This window comes from Nothoprocta perdicaria, unplaced genomic scaffold (assembly GCF_003342845.1).
Source record: "Nothoprocta perdicaria isolate Ctin4 unplaced genomic scaffold, notPer1 scaffold_235, whole genome shotgun sequence".
In the NCBI taxonomy this organism is placed as follows: Eukaryota; Metazoa; Chordata; class Aves; order Tinamiformes; family Tinamidae; genus Nothoprocta; species Nothoprocta perdicaria.
The window spans coordinates 433,389-446,650 of NW_020455461.1; the positions used below are offsets into that span (position 1 = coordinate 433,389).

The following is a 13,262-nucleotide window of genomic DNA, read 5'->3' on the forward strand; positions in this document are numbered from 1 at the left end:
TAAGGGACATGTTCCTTCCACTTAGGGCTGAAGTTGGGCTTTGGCTTTGAAGAGATTGAACTACCTCTGGGCTTGGAAGACAAAGTCAGATGGAGCCAAGATTTGCAGCAGCAAGAGGCTCTGAGTTACTCTGATGTCTTTGAGAATGTCATCTGCTGCTGCTGGTAGAGATGAGCGTTTGGGCTCAAAAGTAATTTATTTTTAGGTGGAGAGGAAACGAAAATATCTGCTCTGCAAATGCAGAAAGGGAAAGAAGTAGTAAGACAGCAAGAGAGAGGAATGGAAATAGTACCACACACATGTAAAAATAKGTGCATGCATGTATATACACACCACAGAGATTAACTGAGAGAAATTGCTATTCAGAAGAAGGTGCTATATTTCAATTTGCCATGCTTCTTACTTTCAGCTGGGGGACGTAAGAAGTTAAGAGAATTTTGAAGGTTTCAGAAGGGAGCTTGTCATGTAACTGGTGAAGGGCTAAAGAGGTGATTTTGATAATAACCTAAAGGGCCTTTTGAGCACTAAAATACCATCCAGAAAATCAAAGCAGGGAATATGAATTGTTTTGTACAACACAATATTCTCAGTTCAGAGGAACTTCAGCCACTCAATGGTTCTATTTTTTTTTTTTCTTTTTCATTCTTTGCAGGTTAATTAAGTGACAAGAAGAAGAAAAAAAAGGGGGAGAAAAAGAAAAAACGAAGCTGCTTTCAAGAACAGAAGAGACAAGGCCAGGATGAACACAAAGGACGCAAAAGTGTCTGAAGGAGGTCTCAATGTCACGCTCACCATACGCCTCCTCATGCACGGCAAGGTGAAGTGTTGTGTTGCCCTAGCAGTTGCCCTCAAGCTCTGTCAGGGATGGGCATGGAGGTGATGCCTCTTCTCCTCAACTCTGGCCAAAAGCATTGCATTTGTGTCACAGTCCAAATTCAAAAATTCATTTTCTGCCATTCCAGCAGCAAAAAAAGAGAGTTCTGTTATTGGTAGTTAGCCACATTAGACAGAGCATTGCAAAAAGCTGACCTGTCTACAGCTGCCAACTTTTCTCACCTTTCTCATCATTTGCTGAATGTCAGTCTTTTGAAAATACCGGAACATTAATTTTTGTGAAGTAATAGCCACAGTTACTCTATGTATATCTGTTGTTTTCACACAGGAGGATTCTTCATTATTCTGATAGAGCATCTGAATATTTATTCATATATATGTATTCTGAAATAACATATGATATTTCCATCTGAATATTTTGAATATGAGGAAGAACTTCTTTCCTGTGAGGGTGCCAGAGCCCTGGCACAGGCTGCCCAGGGAGGCTGTGGAGTCTCCTTCTCTGGAGATCTTCCAAACCCGCCTGGATGCCGCCCTGTGCCCCGTGCTCTGGGTGTCCCTGCTGGAGCAGGAAGGTTGGACTAGGTGATCTCTAGAGGTCCCTGCCAATCTCAACCATTCTGGGATTCTGTGACCATGTTAGAGTGATCCCCTGATACAACAAGTGTTTGTCCAGGTTGTGCATGGATTTGATTTAGAAGGTTAGACATCAATTTCATTTCCGTCTAGCACAGCACTTAGACACGTAGTTAASTGTGAAATCTGTGCCATAGATACAGTGCCAATTCAACACGGTCACATTTGACCATCTGATAGCCATTTATTTTGCATTGCAAGATCACAAAAAGAATTTTTAAATAAATGTATTTCATAGATTAGTTTTGCAACATTATATCAGCCAACAACGGGCATTTTTAGGCTTAACAAATGGATATTATACTAAAGATATGCTTAGCTGCTTTTTTACAAGGAACAGTGAAAATGTATATGAATAAGGTTTGTAGAATGACATATCTAAGTCTAAAATATATTTTTTTACCTCTATAAGAGTATACAGCTTTCAATTTAAAAAAGCCAAACCTTAGGCTATGCCAAAATTAGTGTACCATGGATCAAACTATGTAATTTCTCAGAAAATACTCAACCATTTTGGTTGATCATCTTTGGCTGATGCCTGCTTCAGGTAGGCTTCTGGTGTGTAAAATTTATACTATTTAAACTATTAAACATATTTATTAACTGTCTCTTCTACCAAACCCACCTGAAATCTGCATGGATGTCTGCACTGAAAATTACTTATTAGGGACATGATTCTACTAAGTCTTGGTCCCAACCCAGAAGAGCATCTGAACACATGTGTAGCCCAGTAGGACCCTACTGCCTTCAGTCAAATTCCTGTGTGCTTAAGTGTGCCCTTAAAAAAAAATCATTGCCATACAGCTCAGCCAGTAAAACTCAACTCAAGGAACTGCCATTTTCAGGACACTTAAGCTGTTTGGGGCTGTTATTTGTAATTGATTTTTTTTATCTTTTGAAACAAAAAGTCATCAGAAAACAAGTTASGAAAGACTATCTATGTTGAACGTGGTCCATTGTGTGTGCAAATACTCCTTAACTCTAATGAATGTTATGTGTCAGATCTTCAATGCTGACATAGCCCCAAGGGTCTAAATTAAGCCCTTGAAAGCTGGGAAATTCAAAGAAGTGGGAGTTCACCACACATCCTCAGATAACAAGGCAAGAGGGGTATACTGTGAGCTTCTCTAGGCTTGACTCCTGTATCCTGTTGTGCCAAAGCATTGCAACATCAGACTTTCTTTTGGTGATTAAAGTTGAGCTCTTATAGATTCTTTGATGTTATTTCTGTGATTGAAAAAATGCTAATATCAAGGAGCAAAGGCTGCCTGGGCTGATAGGGACTCTCTGTGAGAAGGTCACTCTCTGTGTGCCTCTGAAGTAGAGGAAGAAACCTTCTCCTCAGCTCTTTGCTAAGATTCGCTGTGGTAATGGCATTTCTGGAGATTTCTGATCTCTCATTAGTATTTAAAGACAAAACTTAATTGAAGCAGTGCTTGGGCTGTAAATTAGCGGCCATAACTTGAAAATCAAGAGGGGAATTAGAAGCGTGTTTTTGAAAATTGCATTACAGAAAAGGTAATTCAGAAGTTACTTGTTTCTTTTGACAGTGAATTTGACGGAAATGCCAGGGTCTCACCCGCATAATCTTAGCTCTGTCCCTAAGCCCCTAAGAACCACTGTAACTAAGCTTTTGTTAGGAGCTTTATGGACAAGTGGAGAGCGTGTGCATTTGTAAGTAAGCAGCCTGCAGCTGTAAGGACTGGATGAACTCCAGAAGATGGATCATTTTCTTTCCTTCTTTCTTTCTTTCTTTCTTTCTTTCTTTCTTTCTTTCTTTCTTTCTTTCTTTCTTTCTTTCTTTCTTTCTTTCTTTCTTTCTNTCTCTCTTTCTCTCTTTCTCTCTTTCAATGAACCAATTCTAGGTCTTGGGTTATTTGGGTTCTTGAAGTTTCTTTCTTGTTACGTGTTGTTCACTTTTTGCTGAATTTTTTATTCCCATGAATTATTGTCAGCTGATTTTCTTGCTTGCTGAAACCAATTGAAAGTTCATGGAAAATTGTTGCCTTGCCCACAGATATAGGGCAAAGTAYCTTAGAACATCTGTTGTGCTTTTGGTCTGGATCTGGTCAGTTCATGACAGAATAAAATAACTCCAAAAAGAAGTCCTTACGTTGCCCTTGTTGGGGGACATGACATGATTTTTGTCATGTTCATGTCCATGTTCACAGTCTGATTGAAACACTGGAGACTCCCTGTTAAAAGTTAAGCTTAGGTGAGGAGGGTAAACAGCTTGTGCCAGTGCAAAAATGTGAAATTTCAGGAAAGTATTTTAATGCAGGACTGAAAAGTTAATTGTGTGAGGCAAGGAATGCAAGATAATAAGTAAACATTTGATTGAGTGCAGCGCCCTGGGGTCATGAAGCCACTTTGGGACCTGTCCAAGCGTCATTGTTCCCTCCCTTCAGGACCAACACGTAGAAGTGCCTTGTCTCCCAAGGGCCTCCTGCTTGAACCTGTGCCCATGAAGCTCCCTTGGGCACAGCAAGGTGGGCAAGAAGCCAGTCAGGACTAGAGGGCACCACAGGAAGCTTTTAGAGAAAGAGGGAGGAGTTAAGAAATAGAAAAGAAAATGGATTCATCAAGTCAAGTGCATTAGGAAAAATAAGGAAGTAATTCACAGGTAGGGAGAGAAAACGGTGAGGAAAACAGGTCTCTTCTCTTACCAAATAACGAGAGCTCAAACACCAAGGTAATTAACAGGAAAGGTCATTTGGAAGATACGTGTTTAGAGAAAGGAGGAGATACGGAAAATAGGAAGGCCGAAAATGGCAGAGGTGGTTGTGTCTAGAGCAGCCCATTGCGGATATGTTGGGTTGGAAAGGAAGGCCCTTGCAGTGCAAGCATATGCAATTTAGGATATATGTACAGCATGTGGTAGGTTAAAGAGAGGGTGATTACCTGACTGCTCTTTTGRCAAAATCACACCTCAGGTAGGTGCTCAGGAGTCACTGCAGTGTTTGTGAATGATTGTGAAAACTGAGTGGAGAAGGAGAATACAGAAAAGTACACAAAAATGACACTGAAGTGCCTCTGTTTAGCTTTGTTCAGGTGTTCTCCTTATTTTATAATGCTACAGAATTTGCTACAGGTGCAATAAAACTCGTCAAAGTTCTTGCTTACAGTTTAAGTCTCAAATAGAGACAGTATAAAACCATAAAGAACATTACCGTCTGCATAGGTAATATAGGTTATAAATATATATATATATATATATTGCTTTTAACAGCTGCTTTTGCATACCTGGCTAATTCACTCCTGAAAGATTTTTAAAGCAAGAAATAAAGCGTTGATTTTCCCCCATCATGAAGGCAGTGCCCTCCTCCTTTCTCGTTTGTTTTCTTTTAGCTTTTATTTATTAAAATGCAACATCAAAGAAAGCATCTGTAAGAATTATCTTTTCAGTAACTTAATCCACTCCAGAAAATGCCAACCAAGTCAGTGTTTGTTCTCTTCTTTCTAGTTTCCAGGAACGCTAGCGGGGTATTATGAGGATTGACTGTCCTGCTTATTGTTGTTAGAGGCGTGTTTTGTTCGCATGACTGTAGTACCTAAGGGTGCTGGTCATGGAACAAACCTCAGTGGGCAAATATGTGCAAATCTCCTCCTAGTGTTACAGCAGTAACAGCTGTAAGTTTCTCACTATTTTCACTAGCCTAAAAAATCAATGGAAAGAACAGAGGTCTTTTCCCCAGCCCTTGGGCACTGGTTGCTTCCCAAAGCAGTCTTTGTGAGCACGTTTGCCCACTTTTGTCAAACAGAATCTCGTCAGTCCACAGTTAWAATGAACTGAGATTGCAAAAGGCATGCTGTTCGGTGCCCCTGTTTCAGTGTGGCAGGCAGAAGAACAAATTGAAGGGACTGGTTTTGATTGGTATTTTATCATATTTTATTTTTGAGAAAGGATATGAGGGTTGGTGTGAAGTTGCACAATGATATTTTGGAAATGCCCACTGGCACAGTTGTCAAAAAAATGGACGTATGGAAGAGTTGCAACACTGGTGTCTCCGTCAGAAGCACCATTTCTTGAAAGTTTCTGCAAACATTAGTGCCTTTGTTAGCGTGGGATCTGTCTCAGTAAGGGCTTGGACCGCAGTGTCTTACTAAATTAGAACTGACAACACAAACATCACCTAGGAACATGTGATCTACTGTGCCAGCAAGACTAAGCCCACATAATCCCAGAACACCAGGAAGGCTCGCGGTTTATCCGAAGCAGCCATTTGTTCTCTGAGATAGATCTGTTAGGTCATGTTTCCCAAATCTGTCTATGGCTTTTTTTTTTTCAACTTTTAAAAATACTGATGCACTGTGTACTCCATCTTCATAGGTTCATGTGATCTTTCATGCAAAGGTAATCATATTCTTATACAAGTATTTGGAGAGGTGTCCTCAGAACGGTGCTAAGGGAAAGAGACAGGTTGTAATGCCCTGGATGGACAGACAGAGAGAGACAACTGGTGGCCTAGAACATTTTATCAGCTGTTTTATCAGAAAACATTTYTCCGACATAGCTTTGTGTTGGGATGGGGATGCTTCCACACCGTGGAAGGCTGCATTTCCTCAGTGCTCTTCCAGTAGGTTTTTTGTTGTTTGAAGAGCCCAATCCTGCTGTTCCTACTTGCAGGAAGCAGGTAAGAGCATGCGATCAAAGCATTACCTGCAGGAATTTGAAAGCTTTAGGATGTGGCCTCACGTCTATCAAACGTATTGGGATAAAAGTATATAATTTTGCATTACATCTTACCTGGCCTTTCCTTCTAGTTGTGGCTTCATATGAGGGCTCCTCATATGTGACGTTAGTGCTGCGTTACCACTAGGCATTACCTAATGCTGGCACTAGAAACCACGTGCTTGACAGTAATAAAGCAAGGGCTGTGCTTTTATGTGTCTTGGGAAGAGCTAACTGTTTTATTTTGCTTCCCTAGGCCGTAGTAATTATTAATCTAGACTTAACGATTAGAAAAATGATGGAATTTCGCACATTATCTTTACAGATCAAAGGTTAATCTTTATACCAAAGTTTGTTGCCATTTGTTAAGCCTTCTGTTTTCGTAACGTGACTGATTTGTTTCTCTTGCTCTTGAAAATGGACCTTGCCTGGCTAATTGATTAGGAAATAGCTTTCTGCTGTAGCCTGGTTTGTATCCTCGTGCACCATCAAGAGCTTTGCCAAAGCCTTGGCTCACCAAACCTTCTCTGCTGCCTCCTCCTGTTTTGCTGGAGGTGCCTGTCTGTGAGGTTGCCACAGATGGTGCTGAAAATACAGGAAGAACTTTGCTGCTGTGATGGACCCACTGCTCTCTAAGCATTTGTTAAGCATAAAAGTCATTTAATTCCATGTGAATTGGTTGTGAAAGTAATATTATACATTGCGTTTCAGCAGGAGGGAAAGCATGCCTCCGTTTTACCACTGCTTTTGCTTAGGTTATCTGCAGTGAATCATGTGCATGGTTTAGCAGGCAGGGTGTTGATGGGTTTATGGTTGGACTTGATGATCTTGAAAGTCTTTTCTAACCATAATGATCCCATGTGGCTGGCTGACAGGAAGAAATAACATCTTTTTTGCTTAATTTGCTTGTAGAATAGAGCAATCTTCCCATGTTTGTCAGTGAGGTTTTCTTGTCATGTGATCATCTCGATGACTATTAGAAATGTCATACTAAAGAGAACCATAGCCATAAATCTACCCATCCMCAAAGGCTAAGGAACTTCTTTTCTGACTATCCGAAATTAAATTTAATTATTTTCTTCAGATGTCTGAGAGTGACAGGATGCTGTAGGAGCCTGTCCTGCATGACCGGCATCTGGAAATAACACTCTTTGAAAGGCATGATCAAGGCTGGGTTCTCTGCACTGTCCAAAGCTCTGGCCACTTTGATGAGTATCCAGATGGGCATCTGAAATTGCTGTCACTTCAGGAAGAAAAACTCATCTCTGTCTGTCTCTTTGGTGGCTGTGTATGTATTTTGACTGGCCCCACAACTGTGTGAGTATGTGTGGGTGTGCATCTGCCTCAGGGTATGCACACACACATACCCAGAAGAGACTTTTTGGAGGCATCATGCTCATCCAGAGCAGTTGCTGTGATGTTGTGGTTTCTGGCAGGCAAATACGTGCATATACTCAAGCCAAGGASTATACAGTACTCAAGCCAAGGAGCTGGGGTGTTACTTCTAGCTATGCTGATAGCTGGAWTACCTTGAGTCTGTCTTTCTTCCCTGGTGCTCTAGTTTCTCCTTTTATAAAAGTTCTATTCATGCAGAGCTTTTTCATCTGTTGTTGAAATGCAGRTGTATAAAGACCAGTAATTCTATAACCTAATCTCTTATTATGTGTATGTATTGGTTAGTTAATAAATCGGTCTGAAATTGGTTATAAAAACCTTACATGGCACATACATGCCTAAGGATGTATGCCCAAACACTGGAAAGTAGTAGGTACTGCAAGGACATTATTATATTCTAATATAATAGGCCATTATTTTCTAGGGGCAGCTAAATCATCTTCCTCTCTGACCTGCATGGAGACTAAGCTTGACATTGAAGATAGGAACCCTCTCAGTGAACTTGTTTTATGTTAGCACAGGCCTAGGCTGGTTCTACAGCAGATGGAGAAGGTTGAACACCCACAGAACACACATCATCTCTCCTCTCTCAGGAGTGAAATGTCCATCCTCCCTTCAGAGACTGTAGAGGAACTTCTGTGCTTGGGTTGCATTCAATTCCTAGCTTTTCATCAGCCAATGCAGATGACAGACCTGCCATTCCCTCCGTCTCAGCAGTCACCTACACCACAGAGTGGGTGTCTGACAGGATTAGAAATGTTCTCTGAAGAAGATAAAGCCTGAAGAATAACCTCATATAGAAATATTGATAGCACTTGAGTATCATAAAAGTGGTGTTATATATTCCATGAAGTGCTAAACATAATTTAAAGCCATAGAGAGAGTCTATATGAAACRAATATTAGACTCTGCAAAGAATCTTTAAAGGTTTGATGAGGTGGCATAGGTAATTTGAAGAATAAGTCATAAAGAATCCTCTGGTTGTATCTGTGACAAAAGGAGATTTCTCTTCATAATTAAAAAATACACATTATTTCCAGGCTTTATGAGACCTTTGCAGAAAAGACATGAAGCCCAGGGAGGCTAAAACTACCAGRTTAGAGGAGTTGGAGAGGTTTGTTTTGGACCAGTTTGCACAGGATAAAAAATTACAGAAGATTTAGGAATATCATATAAGACTAATGTTTTCCCTTTTCCTTTTCTACTTGCCTCTTTTTTCTTTCATAGCAGAATCCTAGCTCAATGAGAACTGCAGCAAAGGGAAGTAAGTGTGTTTGAATGTTTTAGAGTAGCCTATTTATAGAGGATGCTTTAAATTCCCTCTTGGGGAACAAGGTTTGGAATATTTTGTAGAATCTCAGTGTCATATCCTAAAATGTTCCAAGGAATTGATCACAAGTCTCCCTGATTTTTTTCTAATGGCTTCACACTATTCATATACTGCAGTTCTTTACAAGACTGTACTTTGAAGATAAGCTAATTAGTAGTGTGGGTAGATTTCCTGTCCCCATCAAAATCAATGGAGAATCCTGACATTTTATACTTATTTTCTTTGTTTAAATACTTAGGATTTCTTTGTTTGAAATGCACCATCTTTTTTAAAAGAACATGAAGCAATCTATTGCTTTTCTGTTCCCAAAGCAAAAATATCTTGTCCATTTTTCGAGGAAGAGGTGCTTGTACTTATTGGTCATGTTCTGGTCATGCACTGCTGAAAGAAACATATCTTTTAAGACCTAGAATGATCAAATAGGTCCACTTACTGGGGTTAAGTTTTACCAAAATAACTATTTCTGAAACCAGGAATTTTAAAGAATGGAAAAAAATATTCAAGATAAAGCTGCCTGAATGTGCTGGGAGGCGGCGAGGTCCTGCTAGATCTGAGGCTTTTCGTTGTTTAGATTTATGCAGCTGTGCTGCTTGTGCGGGTGTCTGCCTGTCCCTTCTTATTCTCTTGCCTGTTTTATTCCCCTTCAGCAGTTTCAGCCTTGCGGAGTTACAGTGGCAGTCTAAAAGATAGCAAGATTTTGGACAAATCTCTGGAGGGGGTGTCCCAGATTTGTGTCTCTGATGACAAAAGCAGTTGTATGTCACTAGTGAGTCTAGCCAGTGTGCTGCTTCGGCTGGCTCAGACACGGCAATAAGCAAGATCAAAATCCACATACTACTAGACACAGGCTAATTCAGTCGCAAGACACAGACCCACAGAGCATCAGGCTTCGTTCATGGTCTTTCTCACAGAACTGCCTCTTTCACTGTACAAACAGATATACAGACGTCTCACGGTTCTGGATGGACGTGGGAACCTTTGCCAGGGCACTTGTACAGCTCTAGGACGTGCTCAGTGCATGTCAGCTTGTAGAGCTGCAGGTCTGGAAGGCAGATACTGCTGGAAAATTTGCCGTGTCTAACTGAAGAGTATCCGCTGACTCGCCAGCATGTACAGGAGAGCAGAGTGGCGTCTTGGAGGTGAATTAGGAAGGAAAATAAGAAAGGGAAACGGAAAAGGTAAAGTTTGAAAGCAACCCTGCATCCAGCCTCGTGCACAAAGCAGGTCCCCGCTGCTCCAGTCCCCTAGCTGTCTCACGGCCCCCCACTGGATTCACTTCAGTGTGTGCCTGTCARTCTTGCAGCAAGCACCAAGAACAGCTTCTCTCTTGCTCGTGGAGCCCGGGATGCCGCTGGCCGCCTTGGCTTCAAGGGTGCCCCGCTGACCCCACTTGGAATTCTTGTCCATCGGACGCCCCAGCGCATTTTCTGCAAAGCTGAAAGCCCCATCCTGCTGCAGGGGGTTRTTCTCAGACACTTTGCAGGGACTTTTCCTTTGCCTTTGTAGAGCTCCGTGCAGTTCCTCTTAGCCTGTTTCTCCAGCCTGTCCAAGTCGTGCCAAATAGCAGCCTTGCCCAGCAGTGCAGAAACTGCCTTCCCCTAGTTTGGTGTTACCTGCAAGCTTGCAGGGAGTGTGAARTCGCCATATGTCCAAGCTCTTCCTTGAACGGAGCCTTCCTCTCGCCTCCTCTCAGAGTTGCCAGCGCAAGCAGCTTCATCCTTTAAGCTTATAAATAACCCAGCAGTGAGAAATAGCTTCCTCAAGGTCACTCCAGGCACTGTGGTACAACAAGGGGAAGTTAGTACCACTTCATCATGACTCTTGTCATCGGACGGAGCAGTGAGAATGATTTCTTAAATCTTACTGTTGTGGCTGTGTTTCAGAATGGGGTAGACAAGTATATAAACTGTGCAGGAAAAAAAGCTATATATCATACCTGTAGGTCAGATCAGCCATGTGAGACAGTCCTCAACCGTGGAAGTAGATTTTACAGCCTGAATATAGAAGTGTGTGTTTCCCTTTGGCTGGTCTCCTTTCCATCAGGTGATTTCCAGATTGATGTTACACCTGTGTGATTTGTGTAAAACATCTGGACGGTGATTTTCAGTTTGGCTACCTTTATGTGCCAGGTTTTAAACCCGTGGGATATTGTCAGAACTGCCAGATCATTCTCTTGTAAATTCACAGCAATGTTTTCTGTCCCTTTGGGTAAGATTCTGGGCCCCCAAAAGCAATTCCCAAATCCCTAAAAAACACTTATTGGTTACTGTTCTGTAAGTGCTTAAAGGAGAGGTTAAGGCAAACCCCGAGGTCTCTATGCAATAGAACTGCATAAATGGAAATCCAATTCCAGCCATCCCTTGGTGGAAAGAAGGTAGATGCTTTCAGTGAGATCAGTGATTATTTTGGTGCTTGTATCAGATCCCGTTTTCTCTAGCAGGTTGTGCAGACCTCTGTGGTTTGCRAACCTCTCATTCCCTGGTGTAGATGTTTGTATTTATTGAATTGATCTGTAACCTCAAGCTCAGTTTCCGTGAAAGGTGTTTTTCTTGCACYGTCAGTAAGCTGCCAGGCCGTGTCTTTAGTCCACCCCTGTTTAAACAGCCTGGGGTATTTGTGTACAGCAGCAAGGGGTGCCTCTCGTCGCGAGTCTGACATAAGCAGTTAGCGGGGTCACCTGGGAGCTTAGCAAAGGCTGTTCTTCAGAAATCATATCATTAGCTTAACACAGCTCTTTTTCTCTCTCTTTCAGGAGGTTGGAAGCATTATTGGAAAGGTCAGGCATTTTTACTCTTTAGCTTCATGTCAAAGTGTTGTGTATCGGTTCACTTCACCAGCAGAGGCTAACTTTTTTTTTTCCTTTTCTTTTTTCGTTCACAGAAAGGGGAGACGGTTAAGAAGATGAGGGAGGAGGTAAGACAAGTAAGATGTCTTCTCTTGTTTTTCTTCCGAACTCGGGTCGTGTTCATACGCGTGGGGACAGTGCCACCACGTGGGCTGTCAGTTTAACATTGTCACTGTTAAAGAGTGGCATTCTGTGAATGTAGTGCCCTAAATTAAACCTTGAGATTGATGTAACCTCCTTATCGCTGCAGCAGCCTGCAGTCTGCCAGCCCCATAGAAATAGGCCTGCTGCTGCCTTATCCAGCGTGAGCCAGTGGCTTGAKCCCCCTCTCTCCTTCTGTGGGTCTGCTCAGCCTCCAGCATCGGAAACCAGGCTTTAGGCTGATGCTGGCCTAAGTTTGGGGATCGATGGAAAGATCTCCAGAGCCAGGTGCACATAAGCCAGGGTCCCTCTCCCGCGTCTCGCCTTAACTTTGCCTTGCCCCACTGCTCTTGGTGGCGTGGACACAGGGAGGCCTGTGTCGCTGGCACAAAAAAAGGCTACAAGTAGTAAAAATAAGCCACATAAACTTCAGTCTCTGCAGTGCTCRTGGGCTTGTGCCCCTGTCTCGAACCGAGGTGTGCTGCCTCTAAAGGATTATGCCTGGTGCCCGGGTGGAGGTTAAGGACCTGCTTGTCCTGTAAATCAGTAAATCATCCTGTAAATCATCCAACCWGCTGATCCTCGAAAAATTGTGTTCTTTCAAATATTTGCCTAAAGAGTCATTCTGAAGACAAATGCTAGTGTTTAAAACTTCAGGAGTGCAAGCTGCCTAGCAGATGCCACAAGAAGGATCAGTGTGATGCTAACATGTCTGCGGTGGGTTGTTGTGCCACCTGCTTTTATTATTTCATATTCTGGTGGAAAGTCTTGGCCAGCAAATTCTCAGAATACTTACAGTAAAAAAAAATAGCTATGTTCTCTTTTTAAATATACACAGACAGGCACTTGCTTTCAGGCTGAGTTCACGGTTCCAGATMGTGATTTCATCCTATGTTTTAAAATATTTGTATACGGATTTAAACATTTTTTTCTTGCAAGCCTGTTTCCCATGGACTAGACAACCTTGGGGTTTAATTGTTACTTGTGATCACAGAAACCTTTGGGTATTCCAGGTGCTCCTGACTTCTGCGAGTCAACATCTTACGAAGAGTTTTAGTTCCTAGTCAGTGTGTTTTTCAAGATTAATGTTCTCCTTCCAATCCTGTAAAGCTATGTCGAGCTGTCACCTGCACTTAATTATGAAAGGCTTCCTTTACTTTAGTTTTTTTTTTTTTAAGGAATTGTATGCATCTTTCCTGTCAACGCAGGACAAGGATGATATGTCTCTATGTGAGATGAGATAATCTAGAAGACACTGTGGTCCTTTTAAATGAGTTTTCTTTATAATTGCTTTTTAAATTTTTCTTTAAAAATGCATACACACAAAACTTGATTTGACTTTCCTGAAAAGAAAAACACAACTTTGACCTACTGTGTTCAGTCAAAGTCATGTCATAGACAGCTTTGTA

The 13,262-nt window shown here is 41.8% G+C and overlaps 1 protein-coding gene across 4 annotated transcripts in view; it reads left to right on the plus strand.

The window, feature by feature from the left end:
* The first annotated feature begins 661 nt into the window (after positions 1-661).
* Positions 662-13,262, plus strand: part of LOC112947534 (poly(rC)-binding protein 3-like) — a 47,595-nt gene continuing 34,994 nt past the window's right edge. For 2 of the 4 annotated variants that reach the window (XM_026039652.1, XM_026039650.1), the window contains exons 1-3: positions 662-817; positions 11,620-11,643; positions 11,748-11,789. In XM_026039652.1, coding sequence (XP_025895437.1) covers positions 740-817; positions 11,620-11,643; positions 11,748-11,789 — 144 coding nt within the window. In that variant the 5' untranslated portion in view covers positions 662-739. The remainder of the gene's footprint in view (positions 818-11,619; positions 11,644-11,747; positions 11,790-13,262) is intronic. The other 2 variants (XM_026039653.1, XM_026039651.1) reach the window with 1 other exon arrangement.